The sequence below is a fragment of the Aulonocara sp. 'chitande type north' Nkhata Bay genome, linkage group LG16, assembly GCF_057382095.1.
Source record: "Aulonocara sp. 'chitande type north' Nkhata Bay isolate Kocher_YH1m ecotype deep benthic linkage group LG16, A_spYH_male_GT1.1, whole genome shotgun sequence".
NCBI classification, from domain to species: Eukaryota; Metazoa; Chordata; class Actinopteri; order Cichliformes; family Cichlidae; genus Aulonocara; species Aulonocara sp. 'chitande type north' Nkhata Bay.
The window spans coordinates 3,975,551-3,995,000 of NC_141359.1; the positions used below are offsets into that span (position 1 = coordinate 3,975,551).

General features: G+C 41.9%; 1 protein-coding gene across 1 annotated transcript in view; it reads left to right on the forward strand.

Moving 5' to 3' along the window:
- LOC147310836 (contactin-associated protein-like 5) overlaps positions 1-19,450 on the forward strand; it is a 141,494-nt gene that overhangs the window by 59,390 nt on the left and 62,654 nt on the right. Inside the window, exons 5-6 of the mRNA XM_086267733.1 lie at positions 15,080-15,283; positions 15,627-15,811. Coding sequence (XP_086123859.1) covers positions 15,080-15,283; positions 15,627-15,811 — 389 coding nt within the window. The remainder of the gene's footprint in view (positions 1-15,079; positions 15,284-15,626; positions 15,812-19,450) is intronic.

The window sequence follows — 19,450 nt, forward strand, 5'->3', positions numbered from 1 at the left end:
GCCTGATCTTGCATTATTGACATTATTGTAATTACACATTTACAATACAACAGAGATACTCTCATTTCTACTAGTCCATAATATACGTACATTTCATCGTGTTTAACTCTGGTTAAATCTGGCCAAGCGAGTGCCGGCAGGAGAACAAAGGACGTGACCCAAAGCGAAGGCTATGAGGGAAATGAGCCAGCATCAGGAACAGGCTATGGGTTCACACACAGCCTTGCTAAGTATCCTACTAGCCAATGTTCAGTCCTTCCAGAACAAGCTTGACAACCTCAAGGTCCGTGTCAAGTTCCAGAGAGACATTTGGGACTGCAGCCTCCTGAATAAAAACTGGCATTTCTCCCTTTACGTGCTCTGGCTCACCCAACCTTTTTTTTTTTAATTATTTCTGGGTTTTACCGTTTACGATGCGGGTTACAGGCATTGATTAACACAATCTGCAAAAAAAACCAAACAATCAGGAGTGACCAGTAGCCAGATTATTGATTTTAAAATTTGAGAATTAAATTCGCCTTATGTTATTCACGTATGCTGTTAACTCCTCCATCCTGTAAATCTCTAGTGTTATTTCCCACCACAATGATAAAGTTGGTACATCTTGTAATAACCATTTCTTTGTTATACATTTTTTACTTGCAACTAGCAACATTTATTTTTTTAATAATAGATTGGATTCATATAGCGCTTTTCAAGGCACCCAAAGCGCTTTACAATGCCACTATTCATTCACTCTCGCATTCACACACTGGTGGAGGCAGCTACGGTTGTAGCCACAGCTGCCCTGGGGCAGACTGACAGAAGCGAGGCTGCCATATCGCGCCATCGGCCCCTCTGGCCAACACCAGTAGGGTAAAGTATCTTGCCCAAGGACACAACAACCAGGACAGAGAGCCTGGGGATCGAACCGGCGACCTTCCAGTTACAGATACGCTTCCCAACCCCCTGAGCCATGGTCGCCCCTAGACCATTCCTGTGGCGTACATCCAAAAAAATTGTTTTCATTCCAAAAGGGAATGTACAGTTGAAAATTTTTTGTAGTGTTTCGTGAACGTCTTTCCAATAAGTCATGATCAAAGGGCAGTCCCACATTATGTGAGTGTGGTGTGCTCGTTGGTGTCCACATTTTCTCCAACATACAGGGGGATTCCCGTCATAATGAGTCTTTTGGCAAAGGGTGATAAAGAACCTTATCATAGTTTTCCATCCAAATTCCCTCCATCTTCGTGAGGAAGTGCATTTCCATTGTCGTTCCCATATTTGAGTCCATTCATCCTTTGTTATGCACACTCCTCCCTCCTCCCATAATCCGGTCGTTAAGTCTGACGTCACTAGCCGTGTCTGGGCCTAAACTCCGCTGCAGGTCCATAAATCAAACGATCACTGTGGCATTACTGAGAGTTGAAAAACTGTCTAAAGTCTTTCATCTTTAATAAAATGATCAGCGTTCTGCTCTACCAGGTGTAACAATTGAGTTTAACATCCAGGCATCCATGAAAACGGAAGTTATGACATTTAACGGCGTTAGAAGTTAGCAGGGAGTTAGCTCGCTAGCTTCTATCTAAATACAATATAGCATGTTCTGACTGCGGGGTTTTGGAAACAAATTCAAACGTACAGCTCTGTTATCACTTCCAACATAAATGAAGACAGGAAACTAAACAGCAGTGACGTTTGTAGGGTTACTGAAGTTGGGCTAGCTGGTATATAATGATGTGCTACGTGACCGCTAGCGACACAGCTATGTTAGCATAATATAAACAAGCTAACTTTTTTCCCACTCGATAAAAGTTAACGTGAGTGTTCTCGGTGGTCAGGAACAAATGTAATCACATGGCAGGATGCTGTAAAAGGACCAAACTTCAGCCAGGAGAACAACTGAGATAATCCATCCACAATACGAGGTTAGTCATTCATATACTGCTGCATGGGCTGGGCTGTAGTTACATCCTAAGGTTTTAAAAACTGAGCTTAAATAAATGATTAGCGGTAATAAAAGCCGAGGGAGGTCACCAGTGATCACTGACTGTTTTAGGAGCTTTTTGAGATCAAATAGAAGAAAATACAAAACATTAAACATGTTAACAACACAAAAGCCATATTAAACGCAGACTACTTTAGGCCCGGAAGTAGGATTCGTCACGTCATCACTTAACGACCGGATATCTTCACATATTCAGTTAAGTGAAAAAGCTTATTTGTAAGAAATGTATACAAAAAGGAAATTTTTATTTTTTATTGACACTATATGCCTTTTTAAGCATAGCTATCAAATCGACATTAGTGTTCAACGCCACTCTGATTGTTGTCTTAATATAATGTCTTATTTGCAAGTATCGATAAAAATCCTGCTTTTCGAGATTGTATTTTTGTTTCCGTGTATGAAAACTAATTAAGTTCCCATCTTTAATCAGACTATCGAATGTAGGTAATCCTTTAGCAGACCAACTTTTAAAACATGAGTCCAATTTATTTGGGGCAAAATCAGTCATATGCATACCATTTAAATAAAGCCAAGTCCTGTTCCAATTTAAATTCCCTCACAACATTTCTCCATACATTAAGTGTACATTTCACCCTTGTCTATATATTTTTGAATGTTTAAGTCCATCAGGACAGCTTGTATTGGAAAAGAAAACATGCTCTCCTCAATATTTTTCCATTGTGCTTTATAGCTTATATCACACCAGTTAATCACAGTCTTCAACTGAGCAGCCCAAAAATAATTTTTCAGTGACGGCAGCTCCTCCTGTGTTTTTTTTTAAAACAAACCCTTGGTCTCTTCCCTCCCCGTATAAATCGTGATATAATTTTGTCCCATTTGTTAAATTGGCTTTGATCAATTTGTATTGGTAGTGTTTGGAATAAATACAGTAATCTTGGCAGAATATTCATTTTGATGGATTCAATTCGTGAGTATAAAGTTAGAAAGGGAATCTAACGTTCTAACTTTATACATGATATCAAACATGTTCCATCATTTGATATCATCCACTATTCTCTTCTGCAGGGAACCAAAATTCTCCTCAAATAATTTAGTTAGGTCTTTAGGTATGACAACTCTCAAGTATTTCAATGATTTTCTTGCCATCTCATTGGATATTGAGCAACCAAGTGAGCTGGGGGGCTATAGTTATAGTTAAGTATTTGAGTTTTGGACATATTAATTTTATACCCAGAAAGTTTCCCAAATTTTTGGCATAGATTCATTAGTTCAGGTAGAGAGTTTGTGGGCTGTTCTAGGTATATTAATATACCATCTGCATAGCAAGCAAGCTTATGTTCCTGTTCTCTAATGTTTATTCCCTTGATGTCTTTGTTTTGTCTGATTGATTGTGCCGGAGGTTCTAAGTATAATGCGAATAAAAGTGGAGACCAAGCGCAGCCTTGTTTATTTCCTCTTTGCAGAGCGAAGCTATTTGAGAGATAACCATTAACTTAAATTCTTGCAGTAGGGTTAGTATATAATGCCTTCACTGTATCAATAACTCCATTATGTAAGCCAAATTTGTTCAAGACTTTGTAAAGAAAGTCCCAATTTACAGAGTCAAAAGCTTTTTCTGCATCGATACTCATAAGCATGGCTTTAATTTTAGATGTTTGTATCTGATTTATTACGTGAAGAGTTCTGCGTATATTGTCCTGTGTCTGCCGATTTCTTATGAACCCCGTTTGGTCATTACTAATTAGGTTGGGTAAAAATTCTTCCATTCATCTGGCCATTATAGAGGTAAACAGTCTGTAATCTATGTTGAGGACAGAGATGGGTGTATATGAGCCACACTCAGTTTTGTCTTTACCTTCCTCTGGGATAGCCGAGATGATAGCCTCATTCCAACTCGGTGGGATTTGTGCTTTTTTTAACGCCCAGTTGAAAGTAGAGAGTAATATAGGGATCAATTCCTGTTTAAATTCCCGATACCACTCTGCGGTATAACCATCGGAGCCCGGTGACGTGTTTGTTTTTATTGATGGCTTTCATGAGTTCAGTTTCTGTCACTATCATTATTTTATTTTGTTCCTCATTCAAACTTGGTAGGTATAAAGAATTCAGAAAATTGTCAATTTCGTACTCAGCTCCACCTGGAACCTTAGCGTATAATGTTTTATAAAATGATTCAAAGGCTTCCTGTATCTTACGTAGATTAGTCATCATGTTTCCAGTCTCTGGGTGTTTAATTTTAGTTATAGTATTCTCTACAATTTTCTTTTTAAGTTTCCATGCTAAGATTTTCATTGAATTTTATCCACATTCATAATATTTCTGTTTCAAATATAGCAATTTTCTCTTTATCGCTTGTGTATTCAGCTTATTTATTTCATTTCTGATCATTGTTAGTTGTTTTAGAGTGCTGGTTGAAGGCATTTGTTTATGCTCACTTTCTAATTGTTTTTGAGTCTTTTGTAATTCTGCCATTTTTTTCTCTCGAGCTTTTTTCTGAAAAGAGGCAAATGCTATGATCTCCCCTCTTATGAAAGCTTTTAATGCATCCCATAGTATTGGAGGTGACACTTCTCCGTTATCATTTGTTTCAAGGTAATATTTGAGTTCTTTCAATACTTCTTTTTTTTAAATTTTACATCTTTAAGCAAAGATGAGTTCAATTTCCATGTTGATGTTTTGGGGTATACGTTTAAATCAATTGTCAGATACAGTGGTGCACGGTCACTTACAGGGAGTGCAGAATTATTAGGCAAGTTGTATTTTTGAGGAATAATTTTATTATTGAACAACAACCATGTTCTCAATGAACCCAAAAAACTCATTAATATCAAAGCTGAATGTTTTTGGAAGTAGTTTTTAGTTTGTTTTTAGTTTTAGCTATTTTAGGGGGATATCTGTGTGTGCAGGTGACTATTACTGTGCATAATTATTAGGCAACTTAACAAAAAACAAATATATACCCATTTCAATTATTTATTTTTACCAGTGAAACCAATATAACATCTCCACATTCACAAATATACATTTCTGACATTCAAAAACAAAACAAAAACAAATCAGCGACCAATATAGCCACCTTTCTTTGCAAGGACACTCAAAAGCCTGCCATCCGTGGACTCTGTCAGAGTTTTGATCTGTTCAACATCAACATTGCGTGCAGCAGCAACCACAGCCTCCCAGACACTGTTCAGAGAGGTGTACTGTTTTCCCTCCTTGTAAATCTCACATTTGATGATGGACCACAGGTTCTCAATGGGGTTCAGATCAGGTGAACAAGGAGGCCATGTCATTAGTTTTTCTTCTTTTATACCCTTTCTTGCAGCCACGCTGTGGAGTACTTGGACGCGTGTGATGGAGCATTGTCCTGCATGAAAATCATGTTTTTCTTGAAGGATGCAGACTTCTTCCTGTACCACTGCTTGAAGAAGGTGTCTTCCAGAAACTGGCAGTAGGACTGGGAGTTGAGCTTGACTCCATCCTCAACCCGAAAAGGCCCCACAAGCTCATCTTTGATGATACCAGCCCAAACCAGTACTCCACCTCCACCTTGCTGGCGTCTGAGTCGGACTAGAGCTCTCTGCCCTTTACCAATCCAGCCACGGGCCCATCCATCTGGCCCATCAAGACTCACTCTCATTTCATCAGTCCATAAAACCTTAGAAAAACCAGTCTTGAGATATTTCTTGGCCCAGTCTTGACGTTTCAGCTTGTGTGTCTTGTTCAGTGGTGGTCGTCTTTCAGCCTTTCTTACCTTGGCCATGTCTCTGAGTATTGCACACCTTGTGCTTTTGGGCACTCCAGTGATGTTGCAGCTCTGAAATATGGCCAAACTGGTGGCAAGTGGCATCTTGGCAGCTGCATGCTTGACTTTTCTCAGTTCATGGGCAGTTATTTTGCGCCTTGGTTTTTCCACACGCTTCTTGCGACCCTGTTGACTATTTTGAATGAAACGCTTGATTGTTCGCTGATCACGCTTCAGAAGCTTTGCAATTTTGAGACTGCTGCATCCCTCTGCAAGATATCTCACTATTTTTGACTTTTCTGAGCCTGTCAACTCCTTCTTTTGACCCATTTTGCCAAAGGAAAGGACGTTGCCTAATAATTATGCACACCTGATATAGGGTGTTGATGTCATTAGACCACACCCCTTCTCATTACAGAGATGCACATCACCTAATATGCTTAATTGGTAGTAGGCTTTCGAGCCTATACAGCTTGGAGTAAGACAACATGCATGAAGAGGATGATGTGGACAAAATACTCATTTGCCTAATAATTCTGCACTCCCTGTATGTCTATTGTACCCATCTCACATGATTGGATTTCATCCCTATCTTTTCCAAACGTCATGAAATAATCTATCCTTGTATAAAGGGAATGTGGAGCTGAGTAATGAGAATAATCTCTCCTTGTAGGGAAACGATTTCTCCATACGTCAATTAAATCTACCTCTTCATAAAGTGCAGAGACTCTTTTATACAAAGTACTTGATTCCAGCATTCTTCTATTAGAGCTATCTAAATCCGGCCACAGGCAAATATTCAGATCGCCGCCACAAATCAAGGGGCCTTGGGTTTCTGTCACCATTATATTAATAATTTTTTTAAAGAAACTCAGGTCACTTCCTTGTGGTGCATAAACATTCATTAATGTAACCAGATTACCATCAACCGTTCCCCGAACCAGTATAAACCTCCCCTCCTTATCCTTAATTTCAGACAACTTTTCAAAGTTTAGATCCCTAGAGATTAAGATCACCACACCTCGCCTGCGGCCAGATTTGTATGATGAGGAGAACATGTTTGTAAAGCCCATTCTCTTGAGTTTTCCATGTTTATTATTAGTCAAGTGGGTTTCTTGGAAATATACGATTTATGCTCAATCTTTCTTCATTTTAGTTAGAAATCTGCTTCGCTTAATAGGATTTGTAAGCCCATTTACATTAAAAGAAATAACCTTCATCCCTTTGGCACTCACTTTTCATAAAATGAAGCATCAGAACTTGAATAACTTATTGACTGGTCAACTCCCTCTGAGAACCCGAACAATGAAAAATAATAACTGCTCAAAACCAAACAGAAAAAGAAAAACGTGATTCCAAGGTTGGGGTCATTCCTATCAGACCCTGGCACATATGTTGTGTAAGTCCCACCAGCAGGGGGAAGCCTCTCCTTGCTAAAGGATAAGGGCCCCTGATTTCACCTTTAAGGTGCATTTCTCCATCGTCTCTCTGATAGTCTTAACTATCCATCTAGTAAGGGGAAGGTATCTATTGTCTCACCCACTTTGACAGAGTAGTATATCCTCATTGGTCTCCTGTAATGGAGGGGGAGCACCTCCTAAAAATCTGAAGATGCTCACGAATCCCCTGGTTCGCATATCCGCAGTCGCCTCCTCCTCCGCCGAATAGAGCACAGTTCCATCCCGATAGAAAACCCTCAATTTAGCAGGATAGGGAGTCTGAAATCTTATGTTCTGTTGTTTCAAAGCCTTTTTTAGCTTCAGCATAGTCCTTACGTTTCCACAGGATGGCTGGGGCATTGCACTCGGTCTTCCACTTTCGCGATACGGGTCTCTGCTTCGGTTATCTTATTGTTGACTCTGACCAGGTCAGACTTGAAATCTTGGAACTCTCTCCGGAAGTCCCGTATTTCTTCCAGTATCGTGGTTAAAGCATAATCTTCCTCCGCACTAGCCATAGCATTAGCTTCGTGTCGAGGTGGTGACGCCACTGCAGGAATCCCTTCATTTGTACGTTCCACATCCACGAGACCAACTGCTCCACTGGCGATGCCATACCACAGCTGCTACACACAACCCTGTGCCATTTGGACCCTATGTCCTGTTTGTGGGCTACAGTTCTGCATTCAACACAATAATCCCCGCAAATCTTTTCACCAAGTTGAAGGATCTAGGTCCTCTACCAGAGGCCTGGGAGCTTGAGGGTCCTGCACAGTATCTTAGCTGGTCCTAGGACTTCGCTCTTCTGGACAGAGATCTCCGATGTTGTTCCTGGGGTCTGCTGGAGCCACTCGCCTCGCTTGGGAGTCACTGCACTTGGTGCTCTGATTACCACTGGGACCACTGTTACCTGGTGGTGGCTGTGGCTCAGGTGGTAGAGCAGATCAGCTACAGGTTGGTGGTTTGATTCCTGACTCCCCCAGTCTGCATGCCAAATATCCTTGGGCAAGACCAAGGATAACTAATCCCAAATTGCCCTCCGATGCGTCCATCAGAGTGTGAATGTGTGTGAATGTTGTTTAGTTGCACTTCAGTTTAGAAGTGCTTGTATGAGTGTGATTGGGTGAATGAGGCATGTTGTATACAGCGCTTTGAGTACTCCGGGAGAGTAGAAAAGCACTATATAAGAATCAATCCATTTACTTCACCAAGGGCTCAGAGAAGAGCCCTTGGACTGGACAACCTTGACCCAAAATTAAGGCCATTACTGGTGCCAACTGCAGCCCCATAACCATCAGGAGGCATCTGAGACTGAAGGGCTTCAAAAACAAAAAACGTCTTCAAAGGCCGCGTCTCCTTGAACGCCACAGATCTGACCGTTTGAACTTTGCAGGAGAGCACCAAACATGAGAAATTGAAAGGCAGAAGAAAGTTTTATTCTCTGATGAGAATAAATGTAACCTTGATGGTCCTGATGGTTTCCAACATCACTGGAATGACAAGCAGATCCCACCACAGTGGAGGGGGCACCATAATGGTCTGGGGTGCTTTTTAATTCAGTGGAACAATCTAGCAGGAGGTGCAGGGGCGTCAAACAGCTGCGGGCTATGTCCAGATGTTGCAGAGAGCCTTGCTCATGACTGAGGGCCCTCGTCTGTGTGGTAACCACTGGGTTTTTCAACAGGACAACGCTACAGTACCCAATGCCCACTGGACAAGGGACTTCTTCCAGGAGAATAACATCACTCTTTTGCACCATCCTGCGTGTTCCCCTGATCTAAATCCAACTGAGAGCCTTTGGGGATGGATGGCAAGGGAAGTTTACAAAAATAGACAACAGTTCCAGACAGTAGAAGCCCTTCGCGCAGCCATCTTCAACACTTGAAATGTTCCCATCACCTATTGGAAACTCTTGCATCAAGTATGCCGCAACAAATCTTTGAAGTAATCAACAATAACGGTGGAGCTCCTCATTACTGAGTTCATGTTTGGAACTCTGATTTCTGTGTTGGGGGGGTTTCCGGGATTTTTTGGAGGTGTGGTCTGAAACTTTGGAACAGCCTGCTTCAGTTTAAACGTTGTTTTCAATAAATTGCTCAAAAAAATATTTTGTCTCACTCCCATTTCTTCTTGTTGCATTTGAAGCTCTTCTTAGAAGCTTGTTAAGATCCAACCATGTAAAACGTGATTTTTTTGCCAAGTGGTCTTAAACTTTTAATTGAGACGCTATATATTGTCAACCACCTCCTCTACATGGATGACATCAAGCTGTATGCCAAGACTGTATGAAACATCGATTCACTGATCCACACCACCAGAATATACAACAAGGACACTGGGATGTCATTCAGGCTGGAGAAGCCGCATGATAACAACGAGAGGGAAAGTAGTCGGAACTGAGGGGACCGAACTACCAGAAGGCAGCATTGCAGACATCATGGTAATCAGATCCAAGTACCTGGTGATCCCAAAGGTACAAGGAAACTACAAAGAGGCTGCTAGGACAGCTGCAACCACCAAGTACCTGCAGAGGGTCAGGCTGTGTCCTGAGGAGTCAGCTGAACGGTAAGAACAAGATCCGGGCTATCAACACCTACGCCCTGCCCGTGATCAGGTACCCTGCTGGGATAATAAGCTGGCTGAAGGAGGAGATAGAAGCCACTGACATCAAGACAAGAAAGCTCCTGACCATGCATGGAGGGTTTCACCTAGGGGTGGGTGGTATGAACGGTATACGGTAGAAACTATATAAATTTGGCCAACGGTAGAGATTTTGACTATACCACTCTACCGCGATAGCGCATGTTGATGGTGTCATCAAGCAGAGCCTGTTTTGGTCGAAAGCATTGCAGCGGCTGCAAACAATATCATCTGCAAATTATGCCGGGTGACAGTAATAGCAAAGAGACGAAGCACTTTTGGAAGATGGGGAAAGCCAAAAACTGCGCTTCCTCCACTTCGCTACCATTGATACATTAATGCAGTATTCTATCACAGCGGCTCTATTCCCGTGTTGTTGCAGTGCATTAATGACTAACCTCATACTGTGGATGGATTATCTCAGTTGTTCTCCTGACTGAAGTTTGGTCCGTTTACAGCATCCTGCTATGCGATTGCATTTGTCTCTAACAATCAGGAACCTTCACGTTAACTTTTATCGAGTGGAAAAAAATTGGCGTTCATCCTCCAGCTTCACTGTGCTAATGTTATGCTAACGTAGCTGTTTTGCTAGCAATCACGTAGGACAGGACATCATTATATACAAGCTAGTCCAGCTTCAGTAACCCTACAAACATCACTGCTGTTTAGTTTTCTGTCTTCATTTATGTTGGAAGTGATAGCAGAGTTGTACGTTTTAATTTTTTCAGAAATCTCTCAGTCAGAACATGCTACATCATGTTTAGGTGGAAGCTAGCGAGCTAACTTCCTGCTAACTTCCAACTCCGTTGAATTGAATAAATTCTGTTTTCATGGATGCCTGGATGTTAAACTTAATTGTTCCACCTGGTAAAGCAGCAACGCTGATCATTTTATTAAAGGTGAAAGAATTTAGACAGTTTTTCAACTCTCAGTGATGCCGCAGTGTTTGTTTGACTTTGGGACCTGAAGTGGACAGAGTTTAGGACCCAGATTACTCTGCAAGGTTCCTGACTACGGCAGCTGTAATGCTCCGACAATCCATCAGGCGGTGCGTCTTCGTAGCTTACCAAAGTCGGACTAAAATATTTTTGGACAGATTTCTACGCGCCATGTAGCACATAAAATCGGTTCGAGGTCAGTAAGCACAACCAGAATTCATACATAAGGCACACTGTCGCTTTTGAGAAAATTAAAGCATTTTAAGTGTGCCTTGTAGTGTGTAAAATACGTTATACAGAAGAAAAGAATATATCGCGATATATATCGTTACCGCACATGCTTCAAATTATACCGTAATATGGATTTTAGGCCATATCGCCCAGCCCTAGTTTCACCCCAAGTCCAGCACTTGGCTGTACGCTAAGTGGAAGGAAGGAGGCCGGGGACTGGTGAGTGTCAGCATGAGACAACGACAATCCACGATGTTCAGGAGACGCCCACTAGGGTGGTGGCAAATGGCTGAGCTAAGATCCCGTGGGACTTCAACATACATACGGGCAAAATGGTGATGGCTAACCAATCAGACATAGTAGTGGTGGACAAGAAGAGGAAGATGGCTGTAGTGATAGATGTAGCGGTTCCAATTGACAGCAACATCAGGAAGAAGGAACATGAGAAGCTCGTGCAGTACCAAGGCTCCAGAGAACAGCTCGAGAAGATGTAGAGGGTGAAGGTAACAGTGGTCCCAGTGGTAAAGGTTTAAATCATATCTATCTATTAGACTCCAGTTTACCCAAGTAAATGGAAAACCTTCACACATTAATTATGGAGTTCCACAGGATCCTACATTGGGGCCAGTTCTATTTACATTATATTATTCTTCCCTTAGGGAGTATTATTAGATATATCATACACTACCATTACTATGCAAATAATACCTACACGATAGCCATGATGCACAGTTTTGTCTATCTATGAGGACAAACACAAATTAGTTAAATTGCAGGAATAACTAAAAGCAGGGGTGGAAGAACTCAAGGGCTGGTGTCCTGAACGTTTCCGATGTGTCCTTGATCAAACACAGCTGATTTAAACAGCTGAATGACCTCCTCAACATGTGTCTTAAGTTCTCCAGAGGCCTGGTCATGAACTTATCATTTGATTCAGGTGTGCTGACCCAGGGTGAGATCTAAAACCTGCAGTCTAGAGTTCCCCATCCCTGCATTAAAGTATGATCTGTATGACCTCTGATTTCCAGCTTCTAAAATAAAAACTGAGGTTATTGGAGTAATTTTTGACCACGCTATGTCCCTACATAGCAAATATGCAGGGATGCTTTCTTGTATGTACACAATATCTCTAAAATTACAAACATCCTGTCTTAGAGTGCTGCAAAAAACAGTTAATTAAAGTTCATTACTTCTAGATTTGGACAATTATATATAATCATTATCAGCTCGTTCTAACAGCTCCATGTAAAGACTTCACAATACTGCAATAAAGGGACTGACGGGGACAGAGACATATTATATTGCTCTCATATTAGTTTCTCTTTAGTGGTTCCGTGTTAAATCTACAATGAAATGTAAAATCCTATATAAAGTACTCACATACAAGGTCTTGATTAATCAGGTCCTATCATATCTTAAAGACCTCATAGTACCGTATCACCCCCGATAGAGCAGTTTCCTTTCAGATTGCAGGCTTACTTGTAATATTTAGTATTAAGTGGAAAGGAAGGCAGAGACTTCAGCCCCTTTTTATGTGAAACCAGCTCCCAGTTTGGATTGGGGAGACAGACATCCTGTCAACTTTTAAAGTTCAGTTTAAATAGTTTCTTTTGGATAAAAGTTTTGGTAATGGCTGGATCAAGTGACCCTGAACCTTTCCTTCGATGCACTCCAAAAAACATTTACCTCTTTTAACTTTTTATGTGTTTATAAAGCATTTTAATCATTAGTTATTATTATTCTCTGGCTTTTTTGCACAGTGTGTCTTTTGTCATTTCTCCCAACCCCGACCGATCACAGGGAGTGTTTCATTTCTGCTGATGCCAAATACTTGCTCATAGAGGGTCCTCTGATAATTGGGATTTTCTCTCTATTATTCGAGGCTTTTACCTTACTATTTTTGTTATCTGGTGCTGAATGAATTCAGCTGAACGAGCTGGTGGGGCCGAGTTGCCTTTTTATTGTGTGGACACATACTAAAAAACATGTTTTATTTGCAGAATGCCAAATGCCTGAACCCAAGAGAGGCTAGGTACCAGTTGCTATTTAGTTGGTTTACCTTCATAATCACGTACTGTGCAGGTTTCCAAAATATTAACCTGAAGCTCTCGTCTGACAGTTCTCCACAGATTTCAGCTTTCCTGAACCAAGATCCTTCCTCACTCTTTCAGTGCCATAGAATATATCTTAGCCTGGACAGTACTAAATGTGCCAGGAGTAAAACTGGAACTAGTAGGTCAGTTAGTAAGTAAGAGTAATAAAATTTCATTTGTTTAGCACCTTTGATAACAATCACAAAGTGCTTCACAGAAAATAAAACATGAAAACAAAAATTAACCAAAGCCAAGTTTAAAAAGATGAGTTTTTAGCTGTTTTTTAAAAAGAGACCACTGAGTGCACAGATCTCAAGCTCAAAGGGCGAGAGCTCCAGTCTTGGGGCCACAGTTACAAAAGCTCTGTCACCTGTCGGTAGCAGCCTCGTATGATGGACAACCAGCGAGCCCTGATCACATGACCTCAGGGACCTGCTGGGGAGGTATGGATGTAAAAGAGCTCTGAAAAGAACTCCAAGATTCCTGGTAGGAGCACAAACGGACTTTGGTTTTCTCCTCATTATGTAGAAAAAAGTTATCAGTCATCCAACCTCTAATGGAGTCTATGCACCTATGCAAAATCTGTAGTTTGGAAACATCTTGGGGCTCAAAGGAACCCACCCAGTGTCTCAGCCCATCTAGCAAAATATGATGATCAACAGTATCAAAGGCAGAGGTCAGGTCCAACTCAGCAAAACGGAGCATTCTCCTCATCACATCAAGACATCACTGAACACTCTAAGAAGTGCAGTTTCAGTAGAGTGGGCTCCGCGGATGAATTTATGCAGAGTGTATCCAGAACAGTTATAAGCTGCGTAGCCACAACCTTTTCTAAAATCTTAGCAATGAATGGGAGTTTTGAAATTGGTCTATAACTGCTAAGCAGAGAAGCGTCAAACTTGGGTTTTTTGTTGCAGCTGTTCCTCTTCCTGTTCCCTATTGCCGTATTGGCACTTACAGAACCTCCGATTTTTTTGTGGCCGGCCTCGATCGGAAGTAACAAAGTCATACTAGCCATCATATACAGATTTCTAAGAGACCTACTGTCATTGAAACAGCAAACTGGTTAATCATGTGTTCCAGCTTTATGGCATTCCTTGTGGCATTTAATGGAGGTCCCCTCTTTGTCTCTCAGGTCTCAAAAATCTTTGCAAGCTAAACTTAGTTTGATCCTTAATCTAATGGAGAAATGGTGAAAACTAGAAACAGCATTATGGTGTTTGATGTTATCAGATCCATGGTCCTGGAGCTCTCATTTGGCCTGGTTAGAATATCTGCATAATACATTTACCTCCTCTGCAACTGGTCACTGCTCTTCTGAAGCCTCTTAAGCCTCTTAAAGCTTCCATTGTTCCCCATTCTACAAGGCAGTGACTGTCCCATCGGTTTAACACTATCTTTGCCAACATGTGCATGGAAGCAGGCTATCGCAGTTCTTCTTCGAACTGCTGAACAAAATTGCCACCCTGCAGACAGGAGGAGAACCCTGTCTGCCCAGTATGTTCCAGAACGTTTGGCTTCCATCAATGGGACATTACGTTGATGCACCTTTTAAAATGGACAGAGCAATAGATTACCTGTATCCATGATAATCACTCAAACTTGCACATTTCTCAAATAAAGCCAGTGTCTTCCAGTCTTCTGCCCACACTCCACTGAACCACTCTCTCTTTTTCTGGATAGCTGCCTAACTGTCTGCTGCTCGTTCAAAGCCGCTGTTCTGGAAACTAACAAGCAAGATGTCAAAATGACATTAAAAATACCTCTTCTGCCATTGTTTACATCCTCCGATGACCTCCCTGCTCGGTACCAGTTGGGAAAATGTATTCCTGTCGTTTGATTATCTTTACGTAAAACGTTTAAACCACCAAGTTGTCTGAGTCTGCTCTCAGGTCCAGTTCATGCTGAAAATATGACAGTATCTGCACTGTGATTTGTAAGATGCACATGAGCTAAGACAACCAAATAGATATTAGACACACTTTAATTGTCCTTTACTTACAGTCACTGACGTAATACTGACTCTAGAGTTGATCCTTTTCTTGTAGAGTCATACGTGGCAGACTTTGATGGCAGAAGCTCATTGCTGTATCGGTTCAACCAGAAGTCCATGTCGACGGTCAAGGACGTGATCTCTCTGCGCTTCAAAAGCCATCAGGCCGAGGGCGTATTGCTGCATGGAGAGGGGCAGAGAGGAGATTACATCACCCTAGAACTTCACAGAGGAAGACTGGACCTCTACCTCAACTTAGGTGAGCTCTGTTTTTCCAGTGTTCCTGTGGTCATTGACGTGTCATTGCTAGAGATGAAGAGCGTGAGTGTGTTTGAGGGGATATGGGGCCTTTAGAGGAGATATATTTTGGAGGATGTCTTTACGATTAAGTTATCATTGGCTCAACCTGAATGTATAATAAGCTCACTGAATGTGAAGAGTAGTGCTGTTCCTCACAAACGATACTGAAAGGTACAGACCAGCTTGGCTTTGTTGAGAGAAGTTTGAGAAGCAGTGCCTACTTCCACCTGTACATACACAAATACAGCGTCATTACTGGAGATGTGTCTGCTCACTGTCTTCTTGGTCTTCTGTTTGTAAAGATGATAGCAGAGCGAGGTTCAGCAGCCATCGTGTTCCTGTCACTGTGGGCAGTCTGCTGGATGACCAGCACTGGCACTCGGTTCATATAGAGCGCTTCAACAAGCAGGTTAACCTCACAGTGGACTCCTACACACAGCGCTTCCAAACCAAAGGGGAAGGACACTCACTGGAGGTGGACTACGAGGTGAGTCCATGTGCTGACTGGATTACAGACAGTGGAGGTTAGACAGCAGTTAATGGATTTAGCTGCTGAGGATGAGACAACCCTGTCATTATTAAAGCACTGATGAACTGTGCTCATGGTGCTAAACAGACTCTCACCTGAGTATGTCCTGAAAGAGGCTTTATTTGAAATAATCATTTGAAAAACAGAGAGAAACAGAAATAGCAGACGGGTCATTTTTGATTCCTCAAAAGAACAGCTGCCTGCCAAGAACGCTGGCAGCCTCTGCAGACGTTTACACAGCATTTAACATTGTGTGACTCTGCATTGTATGCTGTGCAAACAGGGACATTTTGCTTTAACCCCCAAAGACCTTGGATACATTTTAGCAAAAAAAAAAAAAAACATACCTAGATTCAGTCGGTAAACGCTTCACAACTCTGCAGCCGAACTATACAACCTTGGCCTCTCTGGACACGAGACAAATGGCCCCAGAAACTGTCCTTCAGTCTTATTAAGATTAAAGTGTGAGCAACAGCCTTATGACCGAGAAAATATCGATGCTATTAGTGGATTTAAGAAAAGGTTTAGCTCTACCAGATTTGATGCTTCACAAATCACAATTTAATCACAGCAGTACTAGGGGGTCTTATTATTGTAGCATACGGAGAGCTGTGCAGACTCTGCTTGGTTTGTGTATTAATAAGAGATACATCCGTGTCCCAGTACTGGGACTGGCGGACTTAAGTGATTCTAACTTTATTTATTGTAAACCCATTCAAGCCATTCATGAACAGAATGTTCATCCTCAGTACATCTGGAACAAAACCAAAAACCATACATGCAGTGGAGTCTAAACAAAACAGAAAACAGTCCAGGGCCTTGGCCAGGAGGACAAAACTAGCAGGAGGCTGACACAGAGGAATTCTGGAGGATGACTGGGAGGCCAGCAGCAGAGATCAACTCTTGATGGAAAAGACGTGGCCTATCTGGAGACTTGGCCAGAGATTACCGATGACTGAAGAGGTCGGACTCCTCTGGTGGCTTGGCCGGGAGCCGGAGGCGACATGGGAGGAGACGGGACTCTTCTGGAGACATGGACAGAGGCTGCCACTGCGACGGAGACCCTCTGGTGACAAGGGCGGAGGTGGCTTGGATGGAGTCTGGCATCCAAGTCCATGCCAGGCTGATATGTCCAGGTGACTGGACAGGACAACAGCCACAGTGAAGATAATGGAGCCACTTAGACAGGTTGATCAGCGTCTGAGGCAAGCAACCGAGCTGGAGTCCCACCTTTTGTCCAGGGCAGAATGTCGGCAACGGCATGCATGGAGGAGACTCTCTGGAAGCCAGCGGTGACAGTGATGGGACACCGCAGCAGCTGCACAGGTGGCCGACCGCCACAGCGAGGAGTTACTGGCTCAGGCTTTGGCTCAGACAGAGCAGGACTGAACACAGCAGGCTGAGCGGGGCCCTGTGGCTCGGACAGTACTGGCTTGGGACGCTCAGGGTCAGACATAGACAGATCAGGGTTGGCATGAAGAGATAAATGCTATAGAGGAATATGCAGTGAGGCAAATTCACACGAACCCAAACATGTTCATGTGCAACTCTGGGAAATGTAGTTGATCGAGTATAGGAGGCTAAACCAGCGGCTTTTGTCTGCTTCTGTTGCTTTGAGGAACAAAGTTCATATACAGTATGAGCTACATTTGTTACTGTTATTATCAGCTGTATGAGCCAGTTAGTAATTAATATTGATATCAATATTAACACTGTAGCTGTCCTGTTTATAGTTAAATTCAGTATTTAATTTAAAAATTGTTTGCAACCAACATATGGTTGATTAGTGAAGTCGTTAGCATTGATAAGAAGCTGTGAAAAAAATAGATCTAAAAACTGTTTTTCTTTTAAATGAAGATTAAAATACAGCATGTGTAATAACTATGGGGACATTACGTAAACATGTTATTGACAAGAATGTCAGGCTAGAACAGGCTTTCATCTGCTGCTGCTCTGTTAGAGAAAGCTTTTAAGTCTGGCTTCATTCACAAGAGTGAGGTCATTAGTGAGGTCATTAGTGACATCATTAGTGAGGTCATTAGTGAGGTCATTAGAGGTCAGGCCCTGATGCCAGCTCATAGTGCTTGGATATGGAGTTCCTCATTATTTCCTGGGGCATGGATTGGGACGTTCTTCCATTAAAAATAAATAAATGAAAAAATGTAACATGTGCTTTGCTCCTGTTACATTAACAAAGGAAAAAGTCTTCCCTCAACTGCTGCGGCAATAAGACCACAGGGGAGTCATATACAGCATGTAACAGGTGTGATGTAGCTTTGGAGGCTGTGAGTGCTTGCTCATAGGGGGTCATGTGATTGTTGGGTTTCTCTCTGTATCTATGAAGCGCCTTGAGGCGACTTTTGTTGTGATTTGGCGCTATATAAATAAAATTGAATTGAATTGAATTGAGTGTTACTCCGTCAGCATCTGCCATAGATTTAATAAATAAATGAACGCTGATATCTCCTCTTTTCACAAACGCATTCATTACCCAACCTGTGCACACACACACACACAAGCCCGTTCAGCTATCTTAGTGAGGACCTTCATTGACATAATGGTTTCCCTAGTTCAGGGGTCACAACCTTTTACACCCAAAGAGCCATTTGGACCCAGTTTCCACGCAAAAGAAAACACTGGGAGCCGCAAATACTTTTTGACATCTAAAATGAAGATAACACTGTATATATTGTTTTTACCTTTATGCTTTGTGTGAACAACTAAGGTGTGTTGCTTATGAAATCCATGAAGTGCTACAGAGAAAATTACATTTTATTTATGTAATTAACACATTTAGATCTCTTAAAGAAATATAACAAAAGCAAAGCTGAACTAAAATGAAACAAACAAAACAAAAACTGTTGTGAGTCATCCTCATATCGCCTTTGGGCTTTTGGAGCCTTGACTTGACTTTTAAAAAATAATTGGAAAAAAGCTCGATGCTGCTGAAAGAGGAAAAATAGATATTTGCAAAATTCTGCCTAAATATGTATTTTACCTGGTTAATGTGTGTGGCGGGGCGTGGTCTGCAGCGCCGCTGCAGGGGAGGCGGACGCACCTGAAAAGTGGTCAATAAAGAGAAGCTGAAAAGCGCGTTCATGCAAACATCGTCGGGTCTGCCGTGATATGTTTACAACGGGACTTCTGCTCCTGAACCTCTGCGCACAGCGTCTGCAGGTCAGGGCTGTACGAAGTGACTTTCATCTCTACAGGACTGTAAGCTGTTGTCTGTGAGGCGTGAGCGTGTTTGTTTTAACATAGTTCACGGTGGAGCTGCTGACATAATGTGGATCTGAACATCCATAACTGGCCTACCTGGGGTTGAAAGTCTCGATAAATGCACGCCGTTTCGGCGGGTACACCGGCTTCTGCGAGTGTGACGCTTATTTTGAGCGATGAAAAAATTATAGAATATAATTTAATTTTTATATTTCAATATCACAATAATCTTCCAATGTAGAACTACAAGTTAAAAAATAACAAACATAAATAAAATACACTTCAGCTAAATACTTCTAATTTATTTTCCCAAACCACACGGAGCCGCAGTATAAGGACTAAAGAGCCGCAGGTTGCCGACCCCTGGTCTAGCCCCTC